The sequence below is a fragment of the Salvelinus sp. IW2-2015 genome, linkage group LG32 (assembly GCF_002910315.2).
Source record: "Salvelinus sp. IW2-2015 linkage group LG32, ASM291031v2, whole genome shotgun sequence".
Classification (NCBI taxonomy): Eukaryota; Metazoa; Chordata; class Actinopteri; order Salmoniformes; family Salmonidae; genus Salvelinus; species Salvelinus sp. IW2-2015.
In genome coordinates this window covers 14,311,669-14,328,074 of record NC_036871.1, presented here as the reverse complement: position 1 = coordinate 14,328,074, position 16,406 = coordinate 14,311,669, and the positions used below count along the sequence as shown (strand labels likewise).

Genomic DNA, 16,406 nt, shown 5'->3' with positions numbered 1-16,406 from the left:
AGCTCTCCTGCTAATCTCTCCTCAGAATTACCTTCTTGATCCAAATCAGTCAGGTTTCAAGACTAGTCATTCAACTGAGACTGCTCTTCTCTGTGTCACGGAGGCGCTCCGCTCCGCACTGTCTAAAGCTAACTCTCTTCTCCTCTGCTCTCATCCTTCTAGACTATCGGCTGCCTTTGATACTGTGAACCATCAGATCCTCCTCTCCACCCTCTCCGAGTTGGGCATCTCCGGCGCGGCCCACGCTTGGATTGCGTCCTACCTGACAGGTCGCTCCTACCAGGTGGCGTTGGCGAGAATCTGTCTCCGCACCACGGGCTCTCACCACTGGTGTCCCCAGGGCTCTGTTCTAGGCCCTCTCCTATTCTCGCTATACACCAAGTCACTTGGCTCTGTCATATCCTCACATGGGTCCTCCTATCATTGGCTATGCAGACGACACACAATTAATCTTCTCCTTTCCCCTCTGATAACCAGGTGGCGAATCGCATCTCTGCATGTCTGGCACACTATCAGTGTGGATGACGGATCACCACCTCAAGCTGAACCTCGGCAAGACAGAGCTGCTCTTCCTCCCGGGGAAGGACTGCCCGTTCCATGATCTCGCCATCACGGTTGACAACTCCACTGTGTCTCTCCCAGAGTGCTAAGAACCTTGGCGTGATCCTGGAAACACCCTGTCGTTCTCAACTAACATCAAGGCGGTGACCCGTTCCTGTAGGTTCATGCTCTACAACATTCGCAGAGTACGACCCTGCCTCACACAGGAAGCGCGCAGGTCCTAATCCAGGCACTTGTCATCTCCCGTCTGGATTACTGCAACTCGCTGTTGGCTGGGCTTCCTGCTTGTGCCATTAACCCCTACAACTCATCCAGAACGCCGCAGCCCGTCTGGTGTTCAACCTTCCAAGTTCTCTCCGTCACTCACCCGCTCCTCCGCTCTCTCCATTGGCTTCCAGTTGATGCTCACATCATCCGCTACAAGACCATGGTGCTTGCTACGGAGCTGTGAGGGGAACGGCAACCTCCGTACCTTCAGGCTCTGATCAGGCCTACAATAACCCAACAGGGCACTGCGTTCATCCACCTCTGGCCTGCTCGCTCCCTACCTCTGAGGAAGTACAGTTCCCGCTCAGCCCAGTCAAAACTGTTCGCTGCTCTGGCACCCCAATGGTGGAACAAACTCCCTCACGACGCCAGGTCAGCGGAGTCAATCACCACCTTCCGGAGACCAACCTGTATTTCTTTAAGGAATACCTAGGATAGGATAAAGTAATCCTTCTAACCCCCCCCCCCTTAAAAGAGTTAGATGCACTATTGTAAAGTGATTGTTCCACTGGATATCATAAGGTGAATGCACCAATTTGTAAGTCGCTCTGGATAAGAGCGTCTGCTAAATGACTTAAATGTAAATGTAACTGACTTGCCTAATTAAATAAAAATAAATAAATGGTCAAACATATCAAGGCTGCATCAGTCAATTGTGTCAGTGCAGTTCATGTTGAGTGTCCTTCTCTATAAGCATGCTGAAAGTCTGTTGTTCATATATTTACAGAGAAATTGTATTTGGTCAAACCCAATTGTTCCCAACAGTTTGCTTAGAGCTGGCAGCCAGCTGATAGGTCTGCTGTTAGAACCAGTAAAGGCCGCTTTACCACTCTTGGGTAGCGGAATGACKTTGGCTTCCCTCCAGGCATGAGGACAAAGACTTTCCTCTAGGTTCAGATTAAAGATATGACAGATAGGAGTGGCTATAGTCAGCCACCATCCTCAGTAGCTTTCCATCTAAGTTGTCAATGCCAGGTCTGTCATTATAGATCAATAATCATTTTTCGACCTCTTGTATCCTTGTATTGCTACTGATGTGTCATCAAATGAATTATCAAAGTGAGTCTCAGAAATAGCTAATATATGAATGTTATCTGATGTTAGCAAGTTATTGATTTCATGAACCTTATTTATTAATATGGGCTATTAATATGGGCTATTTTCAGCCCTTTCCTGGGTAGCTTATCAGAGATGGACATAATATAGAAAACAGCAAACAAAGCTATACATTCAGCAGTCCATTAATCAGTTGGTGTGCGTAAGTGTGTGTGTGTGCTGCGGGGTTGAAGCTACGAACCCATAGGCTTGGTTCGCTCAGGATGTACAATAAACAGAGTAGCAGCAGCGTATGCTAAGAGTGTGAAAGTGTGTCTATGTGCGAGTGTTGGAGTGTCACTCGACACTCTCCACTTCAGCCCCGTCGATGTGAACGGGGGCGTGCTCAGCCCTCCATTTCCTGTAGTCCACGATAAGTTATTTTGTCTCGCTGACGTTGCTGCCAGGTCTACCACGTCGTGTCRTTGGCAAACTTTAAGATGGTRTTGGAGTCGTGCGTGGCAACGCAATCATGGGTGAACAGGGAGTACAGAAGGGGACTAAGTACGCACCCCTGAGGGGCCCCCGTGTTTTGTGTCAGCGTGGCAGATGTGCTGTTGCCTAAMCTCACCACCTGGGGAGGCCTGTCAGGAAGTTCAGGATCCAGTTGCAGAGGGAGGTGTTCAGTCCCAGGCTCCTTAGCTTTGTGATGAGCTTGCAGGGCACTATGGAGTTGATCACTGAGCTATAGTCAATTAACTAAAAMTCCTTGTCTGAGAGAGATTTACATGGTTACCATCACTCCAGGGTAAGCTTGCACGAAACATAACCCTTATTTAAGTGTATCTAAAATTCCAAGGGAAAAATTTATGGTGGAATCATTTCCCTGTTTGACCGCTAAGTTTTATGAGTATTATGACACCTCCACTGTGGGGTCCTATAGACAGCTACGAAAATTACAGATTAAAACCCTCTTGGTAAATAGTACGGTCTACAGCTTATCATGAGGTATTCTAACTCAGGCAAGCAGAACCTCAAGACTTCCTTAATATTAGAGACTGTTAATAGCTGGTGCGCAAAGAGACACACCACCCCTCCTTCAGTTTACCCGACGCTACCGCTCTGTCCTGCCGATGTATAGAAAAACAGAGCTAGTTTGACATTTGATAGTCTTGAATGGAGATTGTCCAGTTTATTCTCCAGTGATTGCACGTCCGCCAATATAACGGAGGGTAGAGACGGTTTATCCACTTGCCGACGTAGTCTCATCCGTTATTCTACATGCCGGCCTCTTAACGCCGCCTCGTCCCTTTTCGTGTGTCAAGGATTTGTGCCTGGTCCGGGATGAGCAGTATGTCCGTCTCATTAAAAGTAGAAATCCTGATCCAAACACAGTGCCTGAATTGCACATGGACACCTGTTTAAATTCATAAATGTTCCCATGACATAAGGATGTCATAAGGGTTGTAGGTGTAATAAAGCATATATATACAGGCACCAACATGTTAGAAATTAATATGGTGGAAATTAGTAATTGGAGCTAATTACATGTTTKTTTCCTGAATAAGGCGGTGGTAATGTTCAGGATAGATAAACAGTTTGTGAGAACTGAAACGACCAAAACCAGAAGAAAAGCATGCAGAAACAATATTGAACTACATATTTTAAAACGATACCATSTTTGAGGACTAACACTCAAATAAAAGCCATGACAAGATGCATAGAATTGCAGAAAACTTGCTTTAAAACGGCAAACTTCTCTCAGCTCAACAATCTTTTATTGCTGAAAATTCGATTTACAACAGCAAAATTCTCTTCACCACCAATATACCCTTCTAGCTAACAGGCTGATAGAGTTAACACTTCCTCTTCCAATGAACTGTGGGAAGGCGAAAATAATGAAACGGTCTATCAAATCTATTCATTTTGAAATGGATTACTTCTACCTGCCATTCTCATTCCCCTGATAAGACAAGTCATTCTTTTTGTTGCCATCATGTGACGGGGGTCCCTGGGTTGCCGACTTTACCCRGGGAAGAAAAGTTTGAAAACCCCTGCACTACAGTACCCTTAACGCAAGACCTGGGACATGCATGTACAAACTCCGCTCAGCAACTTGATAAGTCTTTTATTTGCAATTTTCGGTTTCCTCTTTTCCAGTTTATGATGCAAAAAGAAGCAGTAATTCCTTAAATAATAAAGAAAGCAACAAAATATTTACAAAAGTCCAATAAAACKAATCAATGGATGACCTAAAGCACCCCTCTCTGCATCTGGACAAACTGCCACTTCTGTTGGAAAATGATACAGCATTTTATAGTTTACATTACATCAGTAATTTCTTTTTATTATTTCTGAAAAATAAAACTGACAAAAAAAACAACTTTAATATATATGTACAGAACGCTCCTGAAATGTGATTCCACTTAGAGTAGAAAAGGCTTTCGGATCATTTCTGTTTTTCTCATTTCATTAAGTTGATTTCTGTAGGTTTCAAGTTTTAATGGTGATTTTTGTCATTAAGAGTCCTCTAGTTATGGGGTTTGTTTTCTCATTCGACAGGGGTCGAGAGAGAACGCACCCAACAGTTCATCATGTAACTACAGGAGAGGTAAAAGACGCAGTATCTCAGTCAGGATTGACTACTGGGGGAGGAAGTGAAAGGTAGGCTTTAAGGAAGCATATAGAAGACCCCCACCGTCCTCCAGTAGCCAAGGTCAGAGGCTAATGGTCAAAGGTCACAATCCACCCCCCATCTTGTTTCTCTGTCCTCAAAGTCCCAGTACTGCGGTAAACAGGAAGTGGAAAAAAGGAGAAGAACCATCGCTCAGAAAGCCATTCAGCGCCTCTATAGTCGGCAACATACGCTTGATGTCAGCTGATCAGCAAACATACCTCGTCTACATCATTAAAAGAAACACACTTCAACCATGCTGCACACACACACACACACACACACACACAAAAAGAGAAGACAGAGCTCTGTGTTCGATCGGACGTCACACACGCGCGTGGCATGATACCCCACTCCTAGGGAAAAACATGCTACATGACACCTCTACCATTGTCTCTATGCGTTTGCGTGTCATATAGTATGTTGCATAATATAATTTTGTCTACAACCACAAAGAGCAGCGTGTTGGTTTGTTATTGTTTTCTCAAGAACAACAAGTCAAAAAGGGTTTTAGACGCAGTGACCGTAGTAGTTATTCCACGCGTTTACACAAGCAAAATCCGTCTCAATCATTTATTTCATTTTCGGCGGACACACGCCATCACAAAAGAGGGAAAAGAGAATGAGGAAGTGAGCGAGAGAGAGAGAGAAGAGAGAAAGTGATTGCATGTCAGGTCCCTCTCTAAAAAGCCTTGTTGAGGATCGATATCAGTCCGCCACATTAAAAAAAAAAGGGCCATAGAGTCCAATTCTCTCATCGGGCTCCCCTTGCAATACACCACCCTAGCCATAGAGGGCGGTGGTGRTTTTAGAGAGGCCATTTAGTCCTTGTCGGACTCCTCTTCGGCCTCRCGGAGCCAGGTGAAGAAGGCGGTGACCGACTTAAGGGCCACGCCCTTGCCGGTCTGCTCTGCGGGGTCTTTGCTGGACTCCCACCTGTAGAAGGCCTCCTCTTTGATCACGTCCTCGTCGTACAGCGCGTCAAAGAACATCCGCAGCAGATCTGGCGAAGGGAGGATGCCACAGTCAGAGAGGGTAGTTAAGATGCACAGCCATAATCATGATTCCTGAACTATGAATCTAGCCACAACACCATCTGATAGAGAAATGTGGATAAATACATACTCCTTCAGCAAACATTTTAATTCACACAAACAATCAAAGCTCATTTTACACAATTCCATTTGATTTTTTTTGCGAGACAGGAGACAAAGCCAGTGGGGCAGAATGTGAACGACAACCACAAAATCTACAYGGAATGGGAAGCAACTGCAGTGCTGTGGATGTTCACGACAAAAAGAAACATCAAAACRGAGGTTCTGTATCTGAGCTGGTGATTGGCTGGGCCACAAGAGACTACAGCCAATGAATAGGCAAAGAGGTTTACTCTGCGAGCACTCTAGCACACCAGGACAATGAGGTTGTAAAGGAGTGACTCTAGCCTCGCTATCCACAATCATACACAACCTCACAGAACTGAGGTGAAACACACACACACACACTGCAGTACTGTACTCACTGGCCGGTTGCTCCATGTGCACCATGAGGCCCTGGAGGGCGTAAAGGGCCTGCAGCTCCCTATGCTCGTCACTCAGGTACCGCTGCAGCAGCTTGGCCCTCTGGGTAATCTGCTCCACGTCCACTTTGTACGGGTTCTCACCTGGACAGAGGGAAGGAGGGAGAGCGTGTTTGAGTGAGTGAAGGTGGAGAGAGGGAGAAAGGATGGATGCATGTTCCAACCCCATTCTTCTTACAACGTAGTCTCCAACCAGTCAACCCGATTCATAGGAAAATTAACCCAGACCCATAAACCTAGAGTAGCACCAAACGACCAACACTCATTCTACACCCAACTTGATGCCYCCATTGCCAATCAGACAGATATCAGAATGAACCAGCGATTGAGCATAGAACCAGAAACATTCTGGCACCGAATACATAGCACTGTCCTTGCTTTCTCTCCATCACACACACACACACACACGATATACAGGACAACAGCATGCATGCCAAGAAAGGAGGTTGGAAGCATCTGTAAGGTATGCAAACAGAAGGGCCAGATATATGGGCTTTGCGGTACTCACATATAACAGCTGACTGGCAAATGGAGGTCATCAGAGCACGCACAAACTGGTTGGCAGCCGCCTGCTGTTCGTCCAGGTTGGCCTGGAAGTGAGAGGGGAAATATTTACCACACAGAGCCTGCTTTCCCAAAAGTGAGACGTAGATAGCGTGTTTAAACTTTCAATTGACCTGCTGATACACAAAGTTGCATATGCACACACACACACACACCTCGACCCAGTCTCTGATGCGCTGGTTGTTAGCCTTGTCCTGGATCAGTCTGTCCAGATGTTTGCTAAGCTCCTCCCCACTCATGGGCTTCTTCTGATTGKTCTCATCCGACTCCTCCCCCAGGGTAAACTCAATTTTCTGGAAAGAGTGAACACACCATAGAATTACATTAGGAACTCTACGGAAGGCACGCTCCGATCCCTCAGACAGGTTGCCTGACCACGTCACGAAAATGGTTCACGCGCGTCGCAGAGTGTTATGATTSTGAAAGGTCAAATCGCTATCTACAAGGAAAAGAAGCTGCCGTGTGAGGAATCGTAGGTGGCTTGTTTCAGTTAGTTGTGTCTTGTTCTTGAGATCATGTCTTGAGGTGTTTGGACTTATGTCACGTCTATGCAAATATGGCTAAAATTAGCTAGCTAACCAACAACTGCGACAAAGCAATTGGAGWCAACCAATGCTTATTGTGCAATCTTTTTGTATGTTTTCAATAAACATTTGGAGACAAAATATAGTTCACGTTGTTGTCAATGATCCTTTGATTCTAAGCCAACAAGGTCCGTTTTGCACGCATCGGTTTCGTTGCTAAACACACCTACACCTAACTTCCCTTAACCAAAACAACAAAAATCCTCTCATTTATTTAGGGCAGTCGCATGTTCAGTCCACCGATCTTAAATGGCATTCAGATCGAGTGGCACAAAAAAWGAAAAGTTTAACCCCGTCTCCCACACTGACCTGTTCAGTCACAAACTTATTGACGTCCTCATCCTCTGGCAGGAAGTCTCTCCAGTTGAGCCCTGCTTCCATCCACAGACCACCCACCTTCTTATGGGTCTGAAAATCATTTTTTTTTTTTTTTAACAAATCATTAATACACAACTCATTTACACACACACAAAATATGTTATGGACATACACAAACCCCACAGAGCTGCTTGCACAGAGACACTTACCATTCCTTTGCAGAGTAAGTTGAGAATCTGCACCAGCAGCAGACCAGCCTTACCCAAGGGAATCAGGGGCTTGGAGATCTCCCTGGAAAAACACACACACACACACACACACACACACACACACACACACACACACACACACACACACACCTGTCTCTTATACACATCTAGATGTGTATAAGAGACAGCACACACACACACACACACACACACACACACACACACACACACACAGTAGCAAAAGGTTATTGAGCGTTCCTTTAAACTTCTCATTCATTCTTTACATCCGTCTCAAACTGTAGACTTTTTGCCTAGCACTTCTTCACTATTCATCCACAAGGTGAAGCGTCAGTCAAAGCCTTTCTGGAACCAACGCTGTTGCATGCAAGTGACCGCCGGAGTCGGGGCCTACGCAACCTATATAGAGCCTGGGCCTCACCTGAAGAGCTGTCCCATGGGGATGCCTCCGTCATGAAGCATGGGGGTGATGAGCTCAGCCAGGTATTGCCAGATGTGRGGGATGTCWATGGCCATATCCTCAGCCACCTCYAGGATCTCCTGGAGCCTGTGATTAAAACATAACCAGGTAAAGACCTTATTCAGTGCTCTCTCACCCACAAAACAAGGCAAACTAATMATTTGTAGAACTATCTTGTGGACAGGATTGCGTGCTTCCTCAAAAAACACACTCTCTTTCATCATTTGAGAAATGCACACAACCTGGTCTTTAGGGCACTACTCTCYCTGCCTCTCACCCCTTGTAGTACTGTGTTGTGGGCAGGGTGCCAGCCTTGAGGAGTGAATGCAGCAGCAGGCCCATCCGTTCCCTGGCGATGGCGCTGCGCTCCAGAGTGTCCTCCAGGCCGTTCCGCACAAACACAAAGAGCAGCGGGGCGCTGTTCAACTCCCCTACACACTGCAGCGCCTCCTACAGGGCCGGACGGGGAAGGACAGGGGTTTAGTATTACAGCAGTTAGCTATGCAATGCAATCGCCTCTGATTGTGTGTGTTTACCTTTGTCATGGACACAAAACTGATGGTGTGTGTGTGTTTGTGTGCATCTTCATGTTGTCGATGTGGCCTGTGTGTGTGTGTGTACCTTCATGTTGTCGATGTGGCCTGTGTGTGTGTGTGTGTGTGTACCTTCATGTCGTTGAGGTGGAGGTACTCCTCAATGATGGCTCTGGACTTCTTGTCCAGCTCCTCCTCGGTCATGGCCGGTTTGGCCGGAGCAGCGGGGGGAGGGGTGGGGCCTGTCTCACGCTTCACTGTACAGATACAACACACACAGTTACACACACTATTGTACACAAAAACACATTATACACATGTATCCAGCGTGTGTGAATGATGTATGTGTAGAAGTGTGCATGTGTCAATGTGTGTATAGTCTCTTACCAACAGCCTCCTTACTAGGAGCCCTGTCCCGGCTACCACTGCCTCCTCGGTCTCGGCTGCCTCTGTTCCGGTCGTCAGACATGCTGGCTACACGCCGGACGGGGGGTTCCGTAGGGGTGCGACTATCGCTCCTACGCTCCTCTGTCTCGCGGCTGAAGCTGCGCTTGGTGACAGGCGGGCGGGCGTCCCGACTGCTGTCGCGCCGCTCAAAGCGGTCGAACCTGTCCCGGTCCCCGCCGCGGTCACGACTGGAGCTGGACCTATGGAGAAGGAGAGAGATATTGGAGAGCGGAGAGGAAGGAGAGATGGGAGAGTGGGGGGGGGGAGAAGGGGTAGAAAATCAAGGTGTGTAAGTAAGAGTCGGGGGGCAGAGAGAAAGATCGGGAAGAATGAGGGGAAACGGAAAGCGAAACAGCAAGAGAAGTACTGACCTCTGGGGGACCCTGCGGTCAGCGTCGGAGGACGACACTGGTGGAGCAGACTGCTGCAAGGCAGAGAAACGGTTGCCAGTGGCCGGACGGCCAGTCTCCGCTGCTACAGAACAAAAGGATGGAAGGAATGAGCAAGAGAGATCAATACACGCATATTACACAAATGCCAAGTGTGTATATATAGGTGTGCATGCGTGCATTTTAAGTGCGTATAGTACAGTGTGACACATTTGTTGTTGTTTTTTTACACTTGTGTGAGGGATGTCGGTGTGTGTTTGAGTTTGTATGAAGTAGGCTTCTACCCGACTCCGTTTAGGTTGCCCTGTGTTTGGCACGTGTGCGCCCATATGTGGCCCTACCTGGTTCAGCTCCGGCGGCAGGCTTGGCTCCTGTGGTGCCTCCACTGCTGCCCTTGCCCCAGCTGCCCCACATGCCCTTACCCCCGAGCTGGGGCGCAAGGAGCTGGTTGTTGAAGTCCAGAGCACCAGGCTAGTGCGGGGAGAGGTCAAAAGGTTAAAGGTTGAGAGCAGAGGTGATGACATAAGTATATCCATCTCAACGGGGACTCGACTTGGTAAAAATGGCTACTGAAGTGACGCAAGTAATATCCCTGAGAACACAAACTCTTCACCTGGTCATGTGATCGCAAAAAGAATCCTTATGAGCTACTGAAATACAATCAATACACTATTGCTTACCTTCCCCCTCATAATTAGGAACCCCATTCGTGTTGGTTTAGTAATAAAAACACGTTCCTTTATTAGTTGCGAACCTTAAAACCGCCGCTCACCTTGGTGATCTTGCTGAGCCGGCTGGTATCGATGGGTCTGTTCTTGGTGGAGATGGGCACTGTGTTCCAGCCTTCGTCCTGGGGCTGGCTGCCCCTAGCCCCCTGGCCGCCGTGCTGGCCCCCACGGCCCCCCTGATCTCTTCCTCCTCTGTCTCGGTCTCCCCCCCTCCCGTCTCTTCCTCCTCCACCACCACCGCTACCACCTCCTCCTCTTCCACCACCACCTCCTCCACCACCACCACTGTCATTCCTTGACATAAGCTGCTGTTGGACCTTGACCAGCTGCATTTGCTCCTCTCGCTCAGCGTCCTTGTGGATCTGGTCTATGGTCTTAGGGCCCTGCTCCCCTCGCCGGGGCACCCAGCCGCTCTGGTGGAGGGAGAGAGGGGGAGAACTCTTTCAAAGTCTAAGATTTAGCAACGGTTTTAGAGCCATCTGATGAATTAGAGTATGGTTACTGCTGTGACGCCATGACTGTAATGATACTATTGGAGAGAAGACAAACAGAGAGGAAAGAAGAAGTGAAAGAGAGCGCTGAAGTGGAGAGAGGGAGGAGGGGATGGATTGAAGGACAGAAATATGGAGGGAGGAAGAGGGAAAGAGGAGCGAGAGAAAATGAGAAAGGAGAGAACATTGTACAGAGAGGGATGGAGGGAGRTGTAGTCGTACCCGTCTGAGGTCGATGACGTCCTGCAGCATGAAGCGGATCCTAGACGAGGTCTTCTTCTCCTTGATGATCTTGTCCATCTGGGCAAAGTACTGGTCCATACGAGGCTGTAGGGACAAACAGAGGGACACTCAGACTGGTGTGTGTGGCCATTCACATTTCTGCAGAGGAAATATGTCCGATATCAGTATGTGTGTCCGTCCCTGTGCATTAGTGTGCGCACATGCCTTTGTGTGTCTGTGTATGTGTCTCTCTCCGCGTACCTTGGCCTTCTCAAAGTCCAGGTCCTTGCCGATGGTGGACAGCAGTCTACAGAGGCACTCCAGCGACTCCTCGTCGTGGTTCTTCACCAGCTTGACGATGCAGTCGTGCATGATGGCCTCCGTCAGCATCTTCAGCTTGAACAGCTCGCCGATGAACTTGATGTTGCCCAGCGACCGCCGGCGCGCCTTGTCCTTCGCATCCTCCAGCGCCGCCTTCAAACCGGCTTTGTCCTCCTGGGAGACGGGAGGTGAAAGGTCAAAAGGTCATTTGAAAGTAAAGAAAGCTGTATTGCCCAAAATGCACCTGCTCTGAGGGTTAGGGACGRAACAGAATGTGATTCTATCTTTGCTAGTTCAGCCACAGACCTCGGCAAAAGTGAAAAACAGCAAGTCAAATGAATAGTCAARTAAATGGATTTAGATTTTTATGAGGATACAGACCAATCTTGTGATATTGGCAATATGAACAAGAGTTGGATATGAATATAACAGAATGCATCTGTTATSAGGTTGTGTAGACAGGATGTGATGTCGTACCTCTTTGGCGGCCTCCATCTCCTTCTGTTTGGCCTCAAAGATCACGTCGTCGTCCTGGTCCTTCTCAAACTCCTTCTGACAGCGGTTCAGCAGCAGCTTACGGAAGTTCACAGTCACCCCCGGCTTGTCTGTGGTGGGCACTTTCAACTGGGAGGACACAAGGAAAGGAAACAAGGAACAAGTCATGTTTAGTTCAAGGTCAGTTTCGTTTATGTTCAGTAGAGGACTGGCTTAGAAAAGTACACTCAAACAAATGGATGAAGACAGAATTAAAACAGAGGGGGAGAAAAGAACGAAAGAGGGCTTCTCAGCTCCTCGAGTTCTTCATTTCCATCCCTATCCTGCAGTGTATGGATGTGCATCTTTCCCTTTCAAGACGATTCCATACGCATCTAGATACATGGGCTCCCAAATGATACATTTTAGTTTGAAACGATTCGGTGTGATTCAGTCCATTTTCCATTCTAAATTCAAATCTGCTAGGGACTCCCGAGTGGCGCAGCGGTGTAAGGCACTGCATCGTAGTGCTTGAGGTGTCACTACAGACCCGGCTTTGATCCCAGGCTGTGTCACAACCGGCCGTGACCGGGAGCCCCGTAGGGCGGCGTACAACTGGCCCGGCGTTGTCCGGGTTAGGGGAGGGTTTGGCCGGGGAGTGCTTTACTTGTCGACTCCTTGCTGCGGGCCCAGAGCACCTGCAGGCTGACTTGGGTAATCAGTTGAAAGGTGTTTCCTAAGGCACATTGGTGCGGCTGGCTTCCGGGTTGAGCAGGACGGTGTTAAGAAGAGCGGTTAGGCAGAGGACGTAAAAGTCTGCTGCTGATGGAGCTCATGGGCTGGGCCTCTCTCAACTGGATCTGTCTGAGCTGACTTCTGTCTCTGTGTGTGTGTGTGTGTGTGTGTGTGTGTGTGTGTGTGTGATGATGAACGTAGACACCTGATCTGAGCCATAAGGGAGATAAGGCATCTACCACCCCACTACAATAACTTGTCATGTTTTTTTTGCACATTAACTGTTTAAGCTAGTAATGTATCAATAGTTATCGTTTACAAAACGAGCTCTGACATGGCCAATGAACAGAACAACTCRGTTGTCACAAAATATGAGGTATTTTCAGAAGGYRGAATGTAAYGAGCARCATTGTTTTAGTTAACCGGCAATTCGTAACGGTTCAATACATTTTCTGACTGATGCACTTGTATCTTTAACATTTGAACATTTACATCCCTACTGCACTGGTCCAAACACATGGCTCAAAGTAGAGGCAGAGAGAATGAAAAAAAGACAAACACAAAATGCCCAAACAACGTCAGTCACGTCACTCACCCCCATAAGGCAGCGGCACATGTTGGCGTAGGCCACGGAGAAGTTGGGCTCGGAGATGGCCTTCTCAAATATGAGATCGATCACTCCCTTCAGCCTCTCCTCCGTGTCGATGGTCAGCTCTGTGACCTGTTTCATCAGCTGCTGGAACATCTGAGGGGTCAGCTTGTTGAGGATGGAGCGGACCCTCTTGAACAGCTCCTGGGTCTTGGCCTGCTCGGGGTCGTCGCTCTCCTCCTCCTCGGGGCCGGGCGCGCGGCTCCCCGCCATCTTCACCGCGGGCTTCCAGGCTTTCTCTGCCTTGTTGAGCTCCACGTCGCCACCTAGCGATGAGGAGATGATGATCTTGCGGGGCTCCTTGCGCTGGCCCTGCTGGGAGCGCCGGGGTCCTGGGGGCTGGGGGGAGAGGAGAGAGAGAGAGCGAAGCGGGGAAAGACAGGAGGAGGGAGAAAGCAAGATGGGTGAGTTTTTAATTTTCCCGTTATTTTACCAGGTAAATTGACTGAGAACAGGTTCTCATTTACAGCAACGACCTGGGGAATAGTTACAGGGGTGAATGAGCCAATCGTAAACTGGGGATTATTAGGTGACTGTGATGGTTTGAGGGCCAGATTGGAAATTTAGCCAGGACACCGGGGTTAACACCGCTACTCTTACGATAAGTGCCATGGGATCTTTAATGACCTCAGAGAGTCAGGACAGCTGTTTAAAGTCCCATCCGAAAGACAGCACCCTACACAGGGCAGTGTCTCCAATCACTGCCCTGGGGCATTGAGATATTTTTTAGACAAGATGAAAGAGCGCCTCCTACTGGCCCTCCAACACCACTTCCAGCAGCATCTGGTCTCCCATCCAGGGACTGACCAGGACCAACCCTGCTTAGCTTCAGAAGCAAGCCAGCAGTGGTACGCAGGGTGGTATGCTGCTAGCCAAGGGTAGAGGGATAAAACAGAGAGAAAGAACATCATGTAGAGGAGATAAGAGGGACATGATGTCTATGAACTTCAAACACACTGGGCTGTCAATCAATTCACAACTTGAGCCCAGCTTTAGACATAAACAAGGTAGAGAGCAGTTCCAGTCTTAGAACACTATTCAATGGTCATTTTTAAATGCTCTYAATAAATTACTGGTGGTCGACCAATTAAACCATTTGTTTTCAAGCAACGTGTGACAAATGATTGATTTCTATGATTTGGAGAGTGAGGTAATGACATACTTTGAACTATGACTAATGCTTTCCAAGAGACAGAGACAACAGCCCACACGTAACCAAAAAAAAAAAAAAATTGATCTTGGTCTTGAATTATAGGATTTATATGCACTGACAACAGAGGCATCTGGATGGATATAACCCGTTTCAGCAAAGATGTGTGCTCGATTTTATACACCTGCCAGCAATGGGTGTGGCTGAAATAGCCGAATCCACATACTTTTGTGTATATATAGTATATTAAAAATAATATATTTCYAAAGAAAAAATATATGGGGGATTAAAAATGGAGACCAATTTCCAATTAAGCCTCAATCTCTCTGCAATATTAAATATGATCTACCCCCTAAAAAAAATGTAAGTGTACACTATATAACTCCATACACGGACCCACACTGCGATACTCACTCCCATATGGTCCCTTCCAGGGCCCCGTGGTCCCCCTCCCCCACCTCCGGAGGACTGTCTGCCCAGGTTACCCATGAAGGCGGGGGTGAAGTCTGGCCCGGCGTTCATCATGTTGCGACCCGGCTCCGCTGGGCGCATGGGAGTCTTATTAGCCTACAGAGAGGAGAGAATTAAAAACCTATGAATTTAACATTGAAATTAGTATCGGGACATACTAGAAAAGCACATGAATGAGCTATGGGAGCATAATTGCTTTACTTAGTTGTGAATAATACATTTCTAACTGGATGCCTATAAAAAATTAAAAAATAAATAACCATATTGGCTCATTAAATTGTTATTTCTTTCCTTCAATGGTATAGTTTACCTTATCCAACACCACATCGCAGATAAGAGGCAGGCCCTCGGGCTTGTTCATGCTGGCACCAATGTACCGGAAGCCCAGCAGGAACTCCCTGTCGTACCTCTTCTTATCCTCCGGGTCGATAGGCTTCCATTGCTCTGTTGGGAGGAAAGGGTGGAGRAGTGGGAGAGTTTGAATGGGCGACGGACTCTTTATACTGCTTAACGTTGTTGGAACACATCCAACCAAATCTATCAGACCACTCTTGAAGAGACATGCATTTCGGGAGGGATAACGCTGGCCATACACATGCATRATGGGGTCTTTGACCATTCACGATGAGACTTTTCACTTAACAGGAAATTGCCGGCGTCAACAAAGATAACTGAAGTGGGCCACCCACCTCCTTTGTACTGGTACTTGAGGTCGCCTGGTTTGAGCGGGGGCGTGTCAGCGTTCTGCTTGTCCTCCTTCTCCTCCCACGTCTCGTCTGGCGCGTCGGCGGTCGCCAAAGGGGGAGGGGCCACAGGGCTGGGCTCCGCCGGAGTGGACAAGGGCTCGGGGGCAGCCGCYGCCGCCTCCTCCTGTATGGATGAGAGTTGGGAGAAGGGACAGGACAATTGGAGGGGTAAGACAGAGTAGAATGAAGTTGAGACCCCTACAATGCTGTCAGGATTTGGGGTGACAATCTTTTTTTCTTACATTTTTGTTCGTTTGTGAGAGAACAAGTTAAAAAGTTGCATACCGGAAGTTTGACCAAAACTAGCTGGGAAGTGAAATGTTTGTCTCGACAGATATACCAGGACTCCAGGCACAAAGAGGAGACCAACGGTGCCATATGCCAAGTTGCTCTTGCACTGACTAATGAACAGTCCAACCGGAGTAGCGGCTGCTGGGAGCTGTGCTGGGAGTAACAATCTTACACGTTTTTCAAGGTTTACCACTGGTGCACCTTCCAAGTGGTCATGGACAACTGTTCAGAATAGCTCATGACTTTAGAAGGCCGCTCTGTTCTACGCAAGCAGGCAGAGGAGTAGATACAAACGCACCTCTTTGAAGGCATCCAGCATGTCTCCAATGGCTTCCTTCTTGTTCAGCTCCTTCATGTTCCTCTTCTTCTTTGGCACAGACACAGCAGCTAGGAGAAGAGGGTTACATCAAAAAGTTACGTCAAAACCTGAAGCCACACCATCCAGAACCCGTCTGCGCCAGCCAAACCCTTGGTGCACACAGTACTTCCTGAC

General features: G+C 47.9%; 1 protein-coding gene and 2 non-coding genes across 7 annotated transcripts in view; all 3 read right to left on the bottom strand.

Annotated features, from left to right (window-relative positions):
- Nucleotides 1-3,976: 3,976 nt before the first annotated feature.
- Nucleotides 3,977-16,406, bottom strand: part of eif4g1a (eukaryotic translation initiation factor 4 gamma, 1a) — a 28,242-nt gene continuing 15,812 nt past the window's right edge. For 3 of the 5 annotated variants that reach the window (XM_023977318.2, XM_070436671.1, XM_023977319.2), the window contains 21 exons: nucleotides 16,212-16,300; nucleotides 15,566-15,746; nucleotides 15,187-15,320; nucleotides 14,820-14,972; nucleotides 13,202-13,594; nucleotides 11,875-12,021; nucleotides 11,338-11,571; nucleotides 11,077-11,181; nucleotides 10,408-10,776; nucleotides 9,977-10,106; nucleotides 9,618-9,720; nucleotides 9,187-9,446; nucleotides 8,932-9,056; nucleotides 8,544-8,716; nucleotides 8,228-8,353; nucleotides 7,789-7,870; nucleotides 7,571-7,669; nucleotides 6,833-6,970; nucleotides 6,622-6,703; nucleotides 6,057-6,197; nucleotides 3,977-5,540 (listed from right to left, as the gene is read on the bottom strand). In XM_023977318.2, the coding sequence (XP_023833086.1) occupies nucleotides 5,359-5,540; nucleotides 6,057-6,197; nucleotides 6,622-6,703; nucleotides 6,833-6,970; nucleotides 7,571-7,669; nucleotides 7,789-7,870; nucleotides 8,228-8,353; nucleotides 8,544-8,716; nucleotides 8,932-9,056; nucleotides 9,187-9,446; nucleotides 9,618-9,720; nucleotides 9,977-10,106; nucleotides 10,408-10,776; nucleotides 11,077-11,181; nucleotides 11,338-11,571; nucleotides 11,875-12,021; nucleotides 13,202-13,594; nucleotides 14,820-14,972; nucleotides 15,187-15,320; nucleotides 15,566-15,746; nucleotides 16,212-16,300 (3,446 nt within the window). In that variant the 3' untranslated portion in view covers nucleotides 3,977-5,358. The remainder of the gene's footprint in view (nucleotides 5,541-6,056; nucleotides 6,198-6,621; nucleotides 6,704-6,832; nucleotides 6,971-7,570; nucleotides 7,670-7,788; nucleotides 7,871-8,227; nucleotides 8,354-8,543; nucleotides 8,717-8,931; nucleotides 9,057-9,186; nucleotides 9,447-9,617; nucleotides 9,721-9,976; nucleotides 10,107-10,407; nucleotides 10,777-11,076; nucleotides 11,182-11,337; nucleotides 11,572-11,874; nucleotides 12,022-13,201; nucleotides 13,595-14,819; nucleotides 14,973-15,186; nucleotides 15,321-15,565; nucleotides 15,747-16,211; nucleotides 16,301-16,406) is intronic. The other 2 variants (XM_070436670.1, XM_070436672.1) reach the window with 1 other exon arrangement.
- Nucleotides 5,855-5,985, bottom strand: LOC111957323 (small nucleolar RNA SNORA3/SNORA45 family). Its single transcript, XR_002876367.1, has one exon. It is a non-coding gene; the product is annotated as a small nucleolar RNA SNORA3/SNORA45 family (small nucleolar RNA).
- LOC111957319 (small nucleolar RNA SNORA57) lies at nucleotides 6,425-6,559 on the bottom strand. The gene has a single exon (XR_002876363.1). It is a non-coding gene; the product is annotated as a small nucleolar RNA SNORA57 (small nucleolar RNA).